General features: G+C 46.9%; 2 protein-coding genes across 5 annotated transcripts in view; one reads left to right on the forward strand and one right to left on the reverse strand.

The window, feature by feature from the left end:
• The window catches only part of ACOX1 (acyl-CoA oxidase 1), a 33,661-nt gene extending 28,836 nt beyond the window's left edge, over positions 1-4,825 (reverse strand). For both annotated transcript variants that reach the window (XM_054048358.1, XM_054048359.1), the window contains exons 1-2: positions 4,621-4,825; positions 3,364-3,523 (exon numbers count right to left, since the gene is read on the reverse strand). In XM_054048358.1, the coding sequence (XP_053904333.1) occupies positions 3,364-3,523; positions 4,621-4,729 (269 nt within the window). In that variant the 5' untranslated portion in view covers positions 4,730-4,825. The remainder of the gene's footprint in view (positions 1-3,363; positions 3,524-4,620) is intronic.
• A 23-nt stretch (positions 4,826-4,848) lies between these two features.
• Positions 4,849-17,794, forward strand: TEN1 (TEN1 subunit of CST complex). Of its 3 annotated transcripts, none has more exons than XM_054048361.1 (4): positions 4,849-4,932; positions 14,337-14,521; positions 14,665-14,822; positions 16,758-17,794. In XM_054048361.1, exons 2-4 carry the CDS (start codon positions 14,433-14,435, stop codon positions 16,892-16,894), a joined length of 384 nt encoding a protein of 127 aa, XP_053904336.1. In that variant the 5' UTR covers positions 4,849-4,932; positions 14,337-14,432; the 3' UTR covers positions 16,895-17,794. The 3 variants fall into 3 exon arrangements, with proteins under 3 accessions (XP_053904336.1, XP_053904335.1, XP_053904337.1); XM_054048360.1 differs by lacking the exon at positions 4,849-4,932 and adding an exon at positions 7,087-7,133; XM_054048362.1 differs by lacking the exon at positions 4,849-4,932 and adding an exon at positions 10,622-10,716.
• The last annotated feature ends 190 nt before the right edge of the window (positions 17,795-17,984 follow it).

Below are 17,984 nucleotides of genomic sequence, written 5' to 3' on the forward strand. Positions count from 1 at the left end.
TCTTCTATCTAGCTCAACAATCTGGAATCCAGATTGAAAACGGAAGCCACCCCCCTTTGTAAACGTCTCAGGTCGCGTTAACCCATTCTCTTCTGATTACCGATCTACAAGCACACTATCAGCGAGCCTTCTGGGTTTGCAATGGAGAGAGAACCATCAAACTTTTTGCAAAGTCAGCTGCTTCCTGGTAATGTGCAGGGAAGGGATTAAAGTTTTCCCACAGTGCACCACAGCCCTAAAGCTAGAGCAGCCACATTTCTGGGGGTGGGGGAGGCTAGGGATGCTGGGATATGGTTACTCTGACTTGGGTCTGCACACTGCAGTGTGGATGCCAGAGCCCTAGGTTCAAGCATGGGTTAGAAAAGTCTTAACATAGGGTTAAAATACAATGTAGACACTCAAGCCCAGGGTTCCCTAACATAGGGCAGCTGACTCAGTCCCACTAATCCTGGGCATTCAAGTTTGATGACTGAACCTGGTTTTACTCTCCATACTGAATGTATGCAGTGTAGTTGTAGCCATGTTGGTCCCAGAATATCCAGAGACACTATGCAGGTCTGGAAATGCACACTCTCCATTCTCTGATTCCCCAAAGGGGTTTAATACTCTCTAAGACTTAACAGATGTTCATTAAGCATGTTTAAAAGTATTTTCCAATTGCTTGTTAGCCAATCAGTTCTTCCCACCTTCCCAGCGTGATGATGAAGGTAGTTCAACAAGGGGTAGTCACACACCAAACTCCCAAGTTCAAAGTTCTGTCATTTTTTTGTTTTTTAAAAAGTTCCTGTAGGCTACATAAGCTACTGAAAGGAAAGGAATTTGCTCAAATTTTCAAAAGCAATTCCCCTGTGGACAGAAAATTTCAACCCAGAAGCTGAATTTTTTTTTGAACATTTAGCGTGTGAAAACAAGGTTTGTTACAAAAATATTTCAACTTCCGTAACCGAGAGTCTGACTGGCAACCATAAAAACACTTTGCACTTAGCTTTTGTCTATGTGGGGAAGCTATTACAAAATAAGTTAAGGTGTGAACTGAAAGCACAACGGCTATTTCACTCTAACTCCCTGCATGGATAAGCCCTTAGATAAAGGACCACAAACTACTTCCAGAATGTTAGTGAAGCCTCACAATACCTCTGGTGAAGTATTATTCCCATTTGACAGATAAGGAAAATGAAGCAAAAAGTGAAAAGTTGCCCAAAGTTATGTAGCAATTCAGTAACGGAGTCTTATGTTACTAGCCCTTGTATATAACTTAGGTACATGACAAATAGAGGATACTCAAAAACAAACCCTGAACTCTAGCCAGAAATCAACTGAGCAATTATTGGACTTTGTTACATTTTGCCTCAAGTATAGTTACATATTATCTTTGATTAAGAAAAAAAAACTTTTGCTCAGCACAAATTTCAACATTTGCTCCCATTTTGTCAGTTGTAAAGCAAGTGAAATCGTTCCCTTAATTTCTTATATTAACTCAATACCAAAATCCTCCTGTATATTATGTTAAACAATTTAAATGCAAAGAGTATGAGGAAACTCAGTTACAGTTTCCACATAAATCCCTACTCATATACACAAATATAGCACTGTACTTTATTACTGCATATGCTAAGTTTTCTGCATTAATTATGTGTGACATATGAAGAAGCTAAAGCTGTTGCCAGAACGATAACTTTGGACTTCCTGAATTTTTCAGTTAGAGCCTGATCCACAACCCATTTGAATTTATGGTCTACTGACTTCATTGGAATTTAGATCAAGTCCTATATTGTCATCCATAACACTGCAATAGCATAGGATTATTAGTGCAAACACCACCATCACTCTGAATTTCCTCAATGGAAGAATTACGTTTTGTACAATTTAGAAAAATATACAAAGAGGGCTACCTTACAAGAGAGAAAATGGGAACTGCTATGTACAAATAACTGAATTATATTCCATATATAAAATACTAAATAGTCTTATTCATTTATGTTAGAGTAATTCACTGGACCCGAAATACATCTATAAATCCAAGTCTGTATATCAAAGACCAAATGTATCCTGTTACACATGTAGCTGAGAACACTCCTTCAGTTTCTGTAAAAATAGTTTTATCAGCTGTTCCCAATATACAGTATTTACATTGCAAAAAATCATGAAAATTTGCTATCCAAGGCCACAAGATCTACTTGCCTACTCTTTTTCCATAAGAATAATTGAGAAGTGATATTTTACTCCTCTATTTAAAAAAAAAAAAAAAAGCCTCACCCAGGATAAGTGAATTACAGTTTGCCATAGAGTATCTAAGTTTTCTAATCAACAATGAATTTGAATATACATTAAAAAAAGATATATTCAGTGTTGAAAGAGCACTTCCAAAAGAATCACTTTCCAGAACAACTATCTCAAGAGATTTAGAGTCCCCTGATTTATCTTGGGAACTACAACCATTTTTGATGGGACAGTGAATCTTAATGAATTTGGCCTATCTGTCCAATCCAGTGTTTCCATGGATTTCAACAGGAGTTGGACTGAGCCCTTAATGGGTACAATCAGATGCATATTTGTTTATTTAAATGAATACACCTCCAGGTACACTCATGCCTTTGCACCTAGGTATTTAACTTTGCAGTCACTATTTGAAGGGAGTGAACTGAAAGCTACGTCAGACATTGATTGCTCAACTAAGTTTCTTAAACTGTGTCAAAGGTGCTTAACCATATTCAGAGCTAAGTTCATGGCAAGTTAGACTCTGTCTAATTCAGTTGTCAAAGATTTTTTTGTCCAACTTTGAATAATGCAAAAAAAAAAAAAATTATATATATATATATAAAAGAGATCAGCTAAATGAAAGGTCAGACTTTAATTCTTTGGGCTAAAAGGAAACATTTCAAACCCAAAAAGCATTGTTTTGTCTGAAAATTGTCTTAGGACCTCTTTAACAATGACAATACAATAGCTCTATTTACAAAGTGAAGTAATCAGCTTCATAGAAGTACATTAAAGACAGTGATCTCATTTACCCCATTAATTAAAACAGTCAACATATTTAATTCCTTATGGTTAATTTAGAATGACTAAGAGCCATCTTAGGGAAATTTTTACTATCTTTGGCATTACAGAAGATTTGATCATTGCTAGGTTTATAATAAAGGAGTCTGAGGAAATGGACACTGTAGTCAATAGATTTGATCCCTAGGGAATTAGGGCGTGCGTCAAAGATCACTGAAGTCAAGACATGGGGGCTTTGGCTCAGGTTCCTAGTTTGCTTTAAAAAATTGAAGGAAAACAAAAAAAAAAAAAAAAGAGCTCTGATTTAATTGATGATGCAGAAGAATTTTCTTCTAGCATCTGCTTTGCATCAGAGTCAGGTACCTTTTAAACCAGTAGATTTCATCAGGATCTGCAACCCCATACTCTCTGAGCTTCACCACCATCAGGGCGCTCTTCCTGATGGCCTCCTCATAGCGCTGGCTGCGGGAGAGGAAATTCAAATCCTCATGCTGGAAGTCTGGATCATTCAGAACTAAGGCTTCTGAGGGCACAAAGGAAGAACAGAAAAGGAATTAATGGTCAAGAGATCAAGACAGTCATCCCCCGAGGAAGGGTAAAACTATAAGGATTGTTATGCTCAGCCCTGAGATACTAAAATCTGAAGCAAGTTCAGGTGCAATTGCTAGTCAAAATACTTCTTGCCGTGGATCATTTTCACATTAAGTGTATGTACAAGCACCTTTTAGTCAGTAATTCACTGGTATGGCACCACAGGGCACTAAGGTACTCATATAGTTCCCATTATTGTAGTGTATCTAGCCTTGTAACACCCCTGTTAGGTAGAGAAGTGCTACATTAGCCACATTTTACAAGTGGGGAACCGAGAGACTAAACGTCTTGCTCAAGGTCACACAGGAAGTCTGTGGCAGAACAAGGAAACGAACCCGGTCCTAGGCTACTGCCCTAACCACTGGACCATCCTTTCCCACAGTCCCATATGGGGCCCCTGGGTATAAGGCAGGAGCAGGAAGCAATATCAAGCACCTACCTATGAGCGCCTTGCCTTCTCTAGGGACAGAAGATGCAAGATTTCCATATATGTGGTGTCCAACTTACCTGGCGGGGTCGGGGAGAAGGGCGATACTACAAACCCCCCAATTGAGCTCCCGGGGTAGTACACACACAGGACTGGGAGCTCCCCAGGATCCAGTGGGGGGGGGGTCTCAAAGTGGGCACGGAGACGGGTAGGCGAGTACCCCAACGTGAGGAAGGGGGTCCCCTCAGAGCCCGTGGAGGAGGGGGGCCCGGGGCGACTCCGTCCCGTGAGGAGGGGGGTCCCCTCAGAGTCCGTGGAGGAGGGGAGGCGCCCGGAGCGATGGGGGTCCAATCACAGCCCGTGGGGGAGGGGCATCGGGGGAGGCTCCGTCCCGTGAGGAGGGGGGTCCCCTAGAGCCCGTGGAGGAGGGGGGCCCGGGGCGACTCCATCCCGTGAGGAGGGGGGTCCCCTAGAGCCCGTGGGGGAGGGGCGCCCGGGGCGATGGGGGTCCAATCACAGCCCGTGGGGGAGGGGCGTCCGGGGAGGCTCCGTCCCGTGAGGAGGGGGGTCCCCTAGAGCCCGTGGGGCGCTCAGGCGCTCACCGATCTCCCTGCGGCGCCGGGTCCGCTCGGCGCCCCCATCCAGGACGTGGGTGAGGAGCTCGGGGTTGAAGGAGGCTGAGTCACGCTCCCTGCGCAGATCCTTGTTCATGGCGGTGGCTCCCCGACTCCGTGACCCCCACCCAGCCCGCACTGACTGACTACGCGTCAATGCCAGCAGCAGCCGGGCAGCTTCGAGCCCCGCTCCCAGCCCCGCCCCCTTGCGTGCTACGTGAGAGGGCGGCGACCTGAAGAGAAAGCGATTGGCGCGCGGCTCCGTCACTCACCACGCGCGCATGCGCAAGGGCCTGCTGGGTGAGTGCGTTTTAGCCCAGTGCTAGGCTAGCTCTTTGCAGGGGGCGGGGCCGGGGTTCATTCACTGGTGCGATGAGGAGGCGGGAGCTCTGCCCCAGCAGTTCCTTCAGCCTAGTGCAAGGAGCAAAGGTGGAGTGGGGCTCTGGCCAAGTAGCAGGTTAGGCAGTGCTTAATTTGTGCCAGGGCTGGGCCCTGGCTCTGGGTTTGCTGTATGGGTTATGAACATAAAAAACATTGCTTGAGCTCGGGCACGTCTTTCATTACAAATTAAGCACTGGAGTCAGGGCCCACAGCCTAGTAGGTGACAACCCTTGAGGGGAACACTGCGTATCAGGGAGCAGGGCCGGCTCTAGCTTTTTTGCTGCCCCAAGCAGCCCCCGAGCCCCCCCGCCGAGCGCCGCGCCGGAGCCCGCACCCCCCCTCCGAGCCGAGCGCTGTCTGAACCCCCCCCGAGCACCGAGCCCTGCACCGCCTCCCCCCGAGCGCCGCGCCACTGGAGCCCGCCCCTGCCGAGCACCGCCGGAACCCGCCCCCAGCCCCGAGCCCCGCGCTGCCCCCCTGCCGAGCGCCGCGCCGCCGGAGTCCGCCCCCGCCGAGTGCCGCCGGAACCCCCCTCCAGCGCCGCGCCCGCGCCGTCCCCTTGCCGAGCCCCGCACAACCGGAGCCCGCGCCCCCAGCGCCACGCCGCGCCGCCGGAACGCCCCCCCCCACGGAATGCCGTGCCGTGCTCCCCCCACCGCCCCTTACCAGGTGCCGCCCCAAGCATGTGCTTGGGTGCCTGGTGCCGGCCCTGCAGGGAGAGGTTGAGGCAGCGAGTTATTGTGCTCAGGAGGGGGAAGATCAATGGGTTAAGAAGTTAAAAGGCTGTGTCTTAAAACACAACAAGGGGAAAAAACAGACCCTAAATCTGATCATCTACATTTTGAAGGAACTAGCTGCCATAGCAGGAATGGATAGCACTGGCAAATAGACACAAGTGACATGCACAGCTACATCCTGAGCAGATGCTGGATATTCCTCCAAAAGGCCACTGAGGTTCTTGTGGTTTTGAACTTTGGTATCACTTGCATAATGGGCCATGCAATTTTGTTGTTGTTGTTGAAATCACAAGGGATGGAACGAAATGCATTGCAACAAGTAACTATTTCAGGGCTCTGTAATGCAATTAGTGCAGTCCAGTGAATTAATTGCAAAGAACAGTGACATTTTAGGGCTCTAGCAGTGCATTCCTGCATCCACTGCACAGCTAAAGTACCGGAGAGCCCATGCACACCTTGAGAGGCACAGCAGTAAATCAAAACAGAAACATAAATTTGCAGGGCTTTATGAGTTACAGCTCCAGCATCCTATTAAGTGCACATTTGTTATTTAACATATTGCAAATAGGTCTGGGTGCTATTATGCTAGGCACTGCAATGCTGTTACAAAACAAAATAAACTATTTTGATATAAAGCCTTAAACTGATTTAAGAGTATTCTCACCAAAAACTGCATCAATTTAACAAAATCAGTTTTCAAACTAAATTAGATAAATGGGCACTCAAACTGAGCATAAACTAGTCCACTGCCAGTAGCATCAGAGCTGGAAATAGAATCCAGGTAGCATTCCCAGTCCCCTCCGCTATCCACCAAAGTGGTACCTCTCCACGCAGATTATTTCACAATTTAATTTTAAAATCAACACAAATAAATATATCTGGTGAAACGGACAAAGTGTAGCTCTTTAGCTTCCTAACATTGTATAGGTACTAAACATAAGTTAGTGGCCTGGATTTCTCTATTTTAGATGCATAGCTAGCCTCCTACCTTCAGAAACTGTGATTGCCCCCTGTCCAATGCACCTGTGTAATACATTTTTCAGAACTATGTGGGAAGGAATCAATAACTATTAAAGCCTCCGGTTGCAACACATCATTGGCACAAAGCAGAGGGAGTGATTAATGGAGACAGACATTCTTTAAATAGCTGGGAGAGAACCTGACTATGCACATTCATTCACTGGCATAAGTTCCTCTGCAGGGCTTTGCAGCTGCCACCTGCAAGGGAAGACTGGGCTGAGCAATTTCGTCTAATCATGTGGCCCGGCGCCTGGCCACGTGGGAAAGCAGAGGGAGGAGATTTATTGCAGAGCTCTCTCTGGCTTCCAAGTTCCTGGTGTGTGTGTGTGTGTGTGTGTGTAAGCAAACGTCCTAGGGAGAGAGGTAAGGAGCAGCAGCGCATTGTATGACCTCTCCCCCAAGTGTCCCAAGAGAATGAGGGAGGGTCACAGAGACCCTAACGGGGGGTGAAAAAAACCACAGAGCAGGCCCTAAAGATCCTGAAAGAGAAATCAGAGGCCAAAGGGTGGGGAATGGGGGTGCCCAATGCCCCAGCGGTGAGCTAAGGAAACAGACATGTGACACAAAATGTGGGGGAAGCAGCCCTGCCACTGCAAGGTTGCTTGGTGAGTTAAGCTCCCCTTAGCATGAGTGACAGGTTCCTGACTAAGTCCCAGGAAGTAAATGGCTAATTCTCTATAGCACTGAACGTGAGATGGCTCCCAGGTTTTGGGGAGGAGAGACACTGTTCCTGCAGAGTGTCAGAGCACAAACCCCTTGATCCCATTATACACCCTCTCCGGGTCCCCTGAACTCTTGCCAGCTATCCTTTCCTCACGGACTGCCCCCAAACCCTCCAGTTCCCCCTCCTTGTTCTTCCTTCTTTTCCCCTTCATTTTCTCCTCTTTCCATCGCACACTCTTTTGCTTCCCTCCTCCCCCAGTCAATTGCTGCTGGTTGCCAACTTTCTAATTGCACAAAACTGAACACCCTGGCCCCACACCTGCTCCTTCTCTAAGGCCCTGCCCTCCTCCACTCACTCCAGCCTCCCTCCCTCATTTTCACTGGGCTTTGGGCAGGGAATTGGAGTGTGGGAGGAGGTGAGGGCTCCAGCTGGGGGTGTAGGCTCCAGGGTGGGGCCAGAAATGAGGGGTTCAGGGTGTGGGAGGGGGCTCTGGGCAGGGGATTGGGATGTGGGAGGGGGTGTGGGCTCTGGGGTGGGGCTGGGGATGAGGGGTTTGGGGTACAGGAGGGGGTTCTGACCTTGGGCAGGGGATCGGGATGCGGGAAGGGGATCGGGGTGCGGGCTCCAGCCAGCGCTCACCTCAGGGGGCTCCTGGTCGGTGGCACAGTGTGGCTAAGGTAGGCTCCCTGCTTGCCCTGGCGCTCTGCTGCTCCAGGAAGCAGAGCTGGCTCCAGGCACCAGCCCAGCAAGCAGGTGCTTAGGGTGGCCAACGGAGAGGGGTGGCACTTCCGGCTCTTTGGCGGCGGGTCCCTCACTCCCTGTCGGAGTGAAGAACCTGCCGCCGAATTGCCACCGAAGAATGAAGTGGCGGCCGTGGAGCAGATCGCGATCGCGGCTTTTTTTTTTTTCTTTTTGCTCCTTGGGGTGGCAAAAATCCTGGAGCCAGCCCTGCCAGGAAGTAACCATCATGTCCCTCCCCTAGGAAGAGGAGCCAGGTGCCTCTGCACGGTGCGCACTGCCTGCACTTGCAGGTACCGCCCCCACAGCTCCCATTGGCCACAGTTCCCGGCCAATGGGAGCTGTGGAGCCGGCACTGGGCGTGGTGGCAGCATGCAGAGCTTCCCTGATCGCCCCTGTGTGTAGGGACCAGACATGCCGGCCGCTTCCAAGAGCATGTGGAGGCAGGGGAAGCAGGGAGCCTGTCTTAACCCCGCCGCGCCGCTGACCGGACTTTTAATGGCCCGGTCACTGGTGCTAACTGGAGCCGCCAGGGTCCCTTTTCGATTGGGCGTTCTGGTTCAAAACCAGATGCCTGGCAACCCTACTGCTGCTTCCCGCTCTCCATATCAGTTTGTGCTTCCCTGCCAAAATTAGTTAGTGCTGCCCTGTAGCCTTTTCAACGGGCCCTGCTGCTACAATCTTTGCCTCCTCACCAAGGCCTGGCGGGGCTGGGTGGGATGCAGAGACTTTATGTACCCTTCAGGCCTGGGGAGAGGAAGCTGATCAGGAATCTTCTCCCTTCCTCAGGTTCTTGGGGTGGGTGTGCTGGAATCTTTGCTCCCCCTTTCTCCTGGCTATGAGGAGCTTCGCTCCTGCTTCCCACTGTCTCCTGGGGAAGGAGCTCCTGTGCACAACAGTCTGGCGTACTGTGGGGGCCCTGCCAGGAGAAGGGGAGTGCACCAGTGTGGCATAGAGGGAACTTTGGACATGGGTATATTTTAGTCTCTAAGCAAGAGGTGGTGATGCAGGGTGCTGGGGGCGGGGAGGGGGGTGAGCTAAGAGCATCCCTGATTTATTTTGACAGTGGGCTACTGGTTTTCCAGTTGGCTGATGATGACACCCTTAAATGGCTGGGCTCATTGCACATACGCCACTGAGGGCATCAGGAAGTGTAGTTTGAAAGGAGAAGTGACTACTCCGTGTGCTCGGCTGCTGGGATCTAGTGAAGCCAACAAGTGAGCTTCCATTGATTTTGGACTAGGGCGGTGGAGAGAGATCTCCATGTATTAAAGCTCTTAAATGGAGTTAAGGAACCTAACTCCCATATACATATATGAAGCAGCAGGAAGTTGCTGATCTCACAAGTGTTCCAGCCGTATTTGCCACTTTTTGACAGTCTCTGTCACGGAGGAAAGAAGGTCTTATGGCTGCAGAACAAGACCGAGCGTTAGGACTCCTGTGTTCGGTTTCTAGGATAAAAATAGCTACCACTTATCTGCTGTATAAATATGAGCAGGTCTTTTAACCTCAATTTCCCCATGTGTAAATGGGAGCGGTAAATATGTTTGTCCCTAAAGTGGTGTTGGGAGCTTCTTAATTAATGTTTGCTAAAGACTTTGAGATCCCTTTATGGAAGGCAACATTAGTGTAAAGTATTGTTGTAGCTGAGGTGATACAGGCTCCACCTGGGAAGGTGGCATTACAATGGTTCCTGAAACTTTAATACCTATAGTAAACACTAACTAGCCTGATCCCATCATGCCAGAGGTGAGAGTAGGAAGGTGAGATTATCCTGTCTGCTACTTCTGAAGCACGTTTTCTGTAACATGACCGTGAGAGCTACTAAATAATTTCTCAAGGGAAGTGCATGAAAACCCATTTGAAAGTAGGTGGTTCAATACAGTAGTACAGGGGTCGGCAACCTTTCAGAAGCGGTGTGCCGATTCTTCATTTATTCACTCTAATTTAAGGTTTCGCGTACCAGTAATACGTTTTAACGTTTTTAGAAGGTCTCTTTCTATAAGTCTGTAATATATAACTAAACTATTGTTGTATGTAAACTACATAAGGTTTTTAAAATGTTGAAGAAGCTTAATTTAAAATTAAATTAAAATGCAGAGCCCTCTGGACTGGTGGCCAGGACCCGGGCAGTGTGAATGCCACTGAAAATCAGCTAACGTGCCGTGTTTTTCACGTGTGCCATAGGGTGCCTACCCCTGCAGTAGTAAATGTACAACAGGGAACAATCTTGTCTTGACCAGGACTCCTTCATTTGTAGAATCTATAGGTCAAATTCAGACTGGGTGTAGATAGGTCTAACTCCATTTACTTTCTGTTATTACTAAGTTAGAAAACCAGTCAGTATAGCCCTTCAGATTTCGGAATCAAGTTACACAACCACAGTAGAAAACATTCATAATTACTAATTTGGAAAGGTGACTTTGTTTAAATTTTTGACAGAGTCCCTAAGGATAGGGCGTCACTCATGCCAATTGGTTATCAACTCTAGTGCTGCTAACTCAGAGGAAAAACCATCCACTGCTAGATCACAAAACAAATTTGGTAAGTTACTTACATGCCCAATCACCAAGGTCTTCTTCCCAATAGATCTACATTAGTCAACCCTTTTAGCCTATTTCCCAATGAATTACACCTCTACCCCGATATAACGCGACCCGATATAACACGAACGCGGTAAAGCAGTGCTCTGGGGGGGGCAGGGCTGCGCACTCTGGTGGATCAAAGCAAGTTCGATATAACGCGGTTTTACCTATAACGCGGAATGATTTTTTGGCTCCCGAGGACAGCGTTATATCTAGTAGAGGTGTATTTTAGTTGTAGGATGTGACTGACCCTCCTAGTGACCTAAGATAATCGCCTATGTTTGTGACAGTTCAAAAAGCTTCCACGCTTTGTCTTATGTCTGTATACACCTAGAACTTGAAAGGCCGAGTGAAACCATGAACTATGGTAGATATATGTACCGTGTTCTATAATCCCAGTTAACAAAAGTAACTTGTTCAGTTTTAAAACTATTCTGCAACAATCTTGATTGGAACCGGTTACAAAACAGACACCCACACATCTGTGATAATCTTTAAAACACATACACAAGCACATACGCTTTCTTACTAATAGGTACTTGGCTTCAGGATGCGGTCAACTGACTGATTTGGGTCATCACCCAACAGAAAGTCTGTGTGTTACTTGTCAGAGTTCAGGGCAGATGCACCTGTTTTCACTCACTCTCAGGCTTTCAGTTCCCCTGGCCATCACCTCCGATGGGTGGAGACCCACGTCTCGCTGCCTTCTGAACAGGGTATGTCCAAGCTGAACAGTTCCCTGCCTTCACAGTGGTATTCCCAGCAAAGCCAGTCTGCTTAAACAGGCCTGCTTGGGTTCTCTTCAAAGACATTTAACAGGTGTAATGGCTACAGTTATAAGATACCACAGGACTTCCTATGCAAGCTTACTTTATTCTTAAGGTAAAAAGCACTATAGTGAAAACAGTAAAACCAATAAAAGAACCTACACACACACGCTAATAAGCTTACTAGAGATCCCCCTGCCACCAGCTATCTCCAACAAGTGACTAGTGACAACTGGCAAATGAGTCCTTCAGACTCCAAAGGGGTCTCTTGTTTGTCAAGTTCATAACAGCCTCAGCTCAGAACTGGCACATTCATGACATGTTTAGTCCACTTTTTATATAGCTCAGGCATCTTTGATCTCAGGAGCTGGTAAAGTAGCAGACAATTAGCTTCTCTCTCCAGGGTGTAGCTTCCGAAGAATGGATTTGAAGTGGGTCACTTGCATTCCCCTCATTGCCCAGGTATTTCCTAGAAATCCACTTTCTACGCATTGTCCCAAAATGTCCTTTGACGTTCCTAACATTTACATTAGTCAAGTCCCTAGAAAAGATGCATACAATCCTACAACACCACAATTGCATTTTAAATAATACAATAGACCTAAAAGGTATTCAACTTAATTCAGTAAGGTTTCATTTAATTCAGTAACGTTTAGCTTAATTCCATACGGTTTGTGCAGGATATTGACAGTCTGTCACATTACTTATCACCAGATCTTTGCTGATCTGTTAGCTTTCAGCTCAGTTATTGTTCACAACAGGAGTTAACTCTACAAACGCAGGTGAGTGAAGGACAGTTCCTCCCCCACCTCCCTCAATATGCTAATGGGCAACCTGTATGCCTGGAAAATAGGCACTTCTAATTGTCTTTCTATGGGTCCTTTCTGAGATAAGGACTTGATGTCACCACGAGAGCTTCCATATGGCTGGCCCAGACCTCAGTCTTCTCCCTACTCAGTGTCCTCAGCTTTCAGGAAGCTATGTGTTGAAGGAGACAGGCCTGTTTTTGCTGGGTGGTCCACCTTGGTTCCTCTTGGAAGTGCTGGCATGGACTAATTGTATGGTGACCCAGCCTTCCGCAGTTTTGAAATATTAACTCAAAGTGAGTGAGTCTTTCTCTCACAAGCCAGTCAGGGAACAAGATATGAGCTCTTGCTGCTGGAACTGGAATTTTCCAGTCTCTTTGTGCAACACATCTTGTCAGACCAGCTTGTGTAAGACAAGGTAACCGTAACTATTGGTTACAGCCACCGTGGGACATACCTTGAACACTCTCTGCAAGCTGCTTTCCCTTTGGGATGCATACTTTTGGCCAGTTTTGCGGTTATGCTTGCTCAAATTGCAGTTTCTCCATCAACACTCTGCTAGCGGCTGAAAAGTCCAGTTTAAAGTTCCTATAATTTCCATATTCTTTGATGCTCTTTAAGCTTGTTTTAGCAGTCCATTACGCAGGGCAGAGTCACGTCAAGAACTGTGGTTGTCCAGCAGGTCAGAACAGCGTATCCATCTTCCATTTCTGTTCTCCTTGTTTTAACAACAATGGTTGCACCTTAGCATGTATGGCTGAGTCGAGTCTGTGCATTATTTACCAAGCAGTTACATTTTGGATTATTCCATTCGGTGGTCAATGGTCCTTAGCATTATAAACACGCTATTTGACTCATTTCTTTTTATTTACGGCCTTTTTTTAGCACAGGTGTATTTCACTAACTTGATAGCAGAAGCATGCTTGTTTAGCCTTACTGCTTCACTTTATTACTTTAGCTAAAATAAAGCAATAGGAACGCAACCTCTTTCTTTCCCATGAGGCAAATCCTGTTCCTAAAGTTTACAATATTTTTCCCAACGCTGTATTGCTTATAGTTGACTTTCTTTGTGCTCGAGGACGGCCTGTATCCCCATTTGAAGTTGTATTAGATTCCATCAAGTCCCCCATTTTACAGCTATATGTGGCACATCATATACTATCAGTGTTTGATAGTATACGATTGATTCTCAGTTCATTCATTCACAGGGGAAAGGCGGAAGTCTCTCTAGCTGCACCAGCCGTACACCTTTGTGAAAGGCTGCAGCCACTCTGGGTTTCCGCAGACTATTGGATAAATCTAGCTGTTAGACCTTGGGCTTTTATTCTGTCAGCTCGCTGGTCTGTCTTTACTAAAAGGTTTTAATACTTGCCTGGGTATTAAATAGCAATAACTCAATTTCGGGGCCTTAGTTACTATGCGGGTTATAGTGTTGTGTACACACACTACCACAATCACCTCTGTATAGGATCTGCAGGACCCCAGGAATATTCGGAGAGGCAGTGTAATCTAGCGGCTTGATCACAGGGCCGGGAGCGAGATAGGGTGACCAGACGTTCCGATAAAATCGGGACCGTCCCAATATTTAGGCGTTTGTCCCGTGTCCCGACTGATGTTAGGTCAGGACGCAATTTGTCCCGATATTTCACGATACTCTTTTTTTTGCTCCACCGGCGGCACTCCACTTTTTTTTTTTCTCTGCCAGCGACCCCTCCTCCCCCAATGTGTCCCGATATTTTCTGGTCACCCTAGAGCAGGAAGCTCCCAAGTCCTTTAATCCCAGCTTTTTTGCTGACCCACTGTGGGGCAAATCTTATTCTCTCTGCGCTTCAATTTACCCCCTCTCGTGAAATGGGGTAAGTATGTTCCTGTTTCAGAGCAGTTGTGAGAATTAAAGTTGGTGTAGCACTTTGAAGATAGTACTTGGTGATTATTGTTAAACCTCTCAATCAAGAGAAAATATCTTTATACATAAGGCCTTAATGCATCCATTGGGTTTTTTGTAGGTACATTTTGGGGCCTATGAAGGTTGACTAACATCCCTTTAAATACCTGCCCAGAATTTTGTCTGCTTGTGGAACCTGCAGCAGCAGCTCTGCAAGATGCTGCCCAGTCCTGGTGTTTATTATTTTCCTTGGGAGATTAACTCTGGATCAGTCGCAGATGGGGAGACCCTGCGAACGTTTGGCAGGTAAGAGCAGCTTTTTTCAGGCCAGCGCTACTTTCAACAGTGTCTCTGTCGCGTCTGTAGTTCCTTTTTTTTCTTCCTTGCGTCCTCTCAACTCACTTTTTAGGGTCCCTGCTGCTGAGTTCACTGAATCGATTGTGTTTCAGGTTACACTGTTATGACATGGTCCAGTCTGAAGCCATCCTGACAGCCCTGCGCAGTTCAGTCCAGCACCAGGTCTGTGTTTGCACCAAATTTGTGGAACCGTTCCAAGCCCAGCTTGGATCCCTATATGTGGCTCTGGGAGAGATTGAGCAGAGGGATGGTAAGTGCTTCTTTGTTTTCTCCTTACGTGAAAGGAGGAGCTGTCTGTTCGTCTGAGGAAAGGAAAAAACCATGCAGTGGTTAGGCCTCTGTCCTCCTTTGCTCTCCCTCTCCACCCAAAGCAACTGTTCTGTTAGGTGAAGAAAATCATTCAAACTCACTCTGAGACACAGCATGTTTTATGGTTAGAGCAGGTTCTATTTCCAACTCTGCCACTGACTTCCTGTGTGACCTTGGGCAAATCACTCATCTGCCCCATGCCTCAGTTTCCCCATGTATAATATCCGTATCCACCTTCATAAAGTACTTTAAGATTGGCACATGAAAGGCACTAGAGAAATGCCAAATATTACTACTTTTGTGGTTATGATAAAGGACCTTTCCTCTCTAAAGATAGCCTTATCTTGAAACGCTGCGATTGCTGCTCTTTGATATCACTATGCAGTTAATCAGTTGGTTACGGGGAAACTGGTGTTCTCAGCGGAGGCTTGGGACGGCCTAGTGCAGCTCAGCGTGTTTGTGTTTCAAAGTCTTAGGAAGTGGCAACATTAGAAGACACGTTTGATTGTAGAATAATATCATTTCGCTCATTTAAAGCATAGATGTTAAAACCAAGAAGTGTATTTTAAAATGAATGTTTTAGCTGAAATGAATTGCAGTGAACCCATGTTATAGGGAGGAAGGTTTGGTTTTAAAGTACGGGACTGAGAGTCAGGAGATCTGGGTTCTATTCCTGATTCTGCCATTGACTCACTGACACCTTGGGAAGGTCACGCCCGTCCTGTGCCCCAGTTTCCCCACCTGTAAAATGAGGAGGGTAATTATTAGGCTAACAGTGTTGCTGTGAGGACTGATTAGCCTATAAAGTGCTTGGAGATCCTCTGAGGGAAGGTGCCACAGAGACAAATTAATATTTTCTATCCTAGTCATTTGGGATTAGCATAGCTCCACAAACAGGACCCGATGCTTGTGCGTTGAGCAGCCGACACAGTGAGCAAAGTGCAAGTTCCACACAGCTAACGCAGCAGGGATGTGAGTCTGCACATGTACCGTTGGAAATTATGGAGAATCCCCCCCCCCCCGCCCGAACCTTTCTATCCCAACCCTAAATTTTCCATAACTCTCCAGCCTGTAATTGCCTTTCCTTGTCTGTATTTTGTAATTGCAAACACATTTAACTCACTACATTGCAACCTGCTGTTTACCTTGAGCCACAGCTTAGAAATCTTTGCGTCTCTTCTCCTTCCCTCAGAGCATCACAAATACATCCCCACTCTGAGGCATGGTATGTGAGGCGTGAAAGCAGTCCGACAAGCTCGGTGATGAAGGGCGCCAGATCCAATTTGTTACGGTGCTCTGAGGATCATTTTATTTGCATTATAAGACGTAGAAAGCAAATGTTGGCTTGGCTGTACGCCAAGTGAAGCTGAGTGGCTTTGTCCCAGGCAACACCTTGTAATAATAATCATCAGTGAGTGGAATTCTTCTTAATTAGTTTGAGACTTATTACATACATGATTTGTAACACCATGCCTTTCTGGATTGCCTTCCAGCTGACTGTCTCCAAGCACAGTCTAAACACAAATGATTTCAGTCTCACAGCACCACAGGGAAATGTTCCCATTTTGCAGGTGAGGCAATGAAACAGGATAAGACCAGAAAATCCCACAGCTAGTCAGCGACAGGGCTAGTTTCAGAACCCAGGACTCCTGGCCTGCCACAGCTCCTGCTCTATGGAACAATCTCCCCATAACTCTCTGCTTCGGTCGCTCGCCGCCTATTTTTAAAGTTCAGCTCAACCCCTTATTTTCTCCTGCCTCTCTCTCAATTTCTCTTTCAAGTCCTAGTCTGTAACAGTGGGGGTTCGGTCTGTGCAAAAGATGCTACGTAACCGTTCTCCTCTCGAGAAGCCGCATTCAGTATTTTATATTTGCAGGTGAGGGGCCTGTGCTGAAGGCTCGGGTGCTGACGTGCGTGGAAGGGACGAATCTGCCCTTGCTGGAGCAGGCAATACAGGAGCAGCGGCAATATTTCCGAGAGAGACAGGGGCAGGTGGAGAGCAGTGCCTCCTAGCCTTGCTGGAGGAAGGTGTTGATGGACTGAGTCCAGGTCTCAAATGCATCACCTGCCTTCCGTCCTTCTCTGCATCCCGCTGCTCTTTTGCTGTTTTGGCACCATGAGCCCCAATCCGGTTCCGAGGTTGCTGACCCTTTCCACAGTGTTTCAGGTTTTGGATGTCCTCCAAACATGCATTTGCCTTAGGTGTTTTCAGGGGCTCATTTTTATCCCTCTTTTCTGTCCCGTCACATCAATGGGATGAACTGACTGCCTGTGAAAGTCGGGGATACCAGGGGTTTAAGCTGGTTCGCACTCACACTTCTGTCAATAAGCTTCAGACCTAATCTGAAATACCCTCCACTATTCCAATCATGGGCCCCATGCAGCTCTGCCAGTGCACCTCAGTCCTGACCCTTACAAACTCCCACCGTTCCAGTGCTCAAGCCTGTCTGGAAAAGAGATTGGGAAGCATGCAGAATTGAATGGCAACTTCAAGCAAATCTGCCCAGAGGACAAGACCAAATCCTCATCACACAAGAGCTAAGTCAGGATTTGAACCCAGGTCTCTAGAAACAAGAAAATGACGCACCAATTTATTACACTAGCTGGTGCATCTTCGCAGTTAAAGTCAATATCTCAGACTGAGATGAGCGTGGACAGTGTCTGTTGGCGTCAGTGGGAGTTGGGTGGGTGCGTGCGTTTGAGGAAGGAATTTGACCCAATGAATTCTGAAATATAAAATTGTGGTGCCCCGCAGACGGAGGTTAGTCATTTGTTTCCCTCCAGGACGAGAGTAGGAGAGAGTCTGATCCTGGGGGTGCTTTCCTTTAAGAAAACCTAAATTGTCTCTGTTTTATTATTGTACTGAACATGTTCTTTGACTGAAATGGTCATAAATAAAGGAGATGAAAAGAGCATGCAGCCTGCTTCTGTTAGTGATTAAAAACTGCATTCATGTTAAGGGGCCTGAATTCATCCCTGCTGTAACTCAGCTGAAGACACAGGGAACTGAGTCAGGGGGGTGTTCTTTAATAATGGGTCTCTTTCAAGGGTACCTGGCTTTGGAAGAGCTACGGGAGGAGGACATGAGACTACATCAAGGCTT

Source organism: Malaclemys terrapin, chromosome 13 (genome assembly GCF_027887155.1).
Source record: "Malaclemys terrapin pileata isolate rMalTer1 chromosome 13, rMalTer1.hap1, whole genome shotgun sequence".
NCBI lineage: Eukaryota > Metazoa > Chordata > Testudines > Emydidae > Malaclemys > Malaclemys terrapin.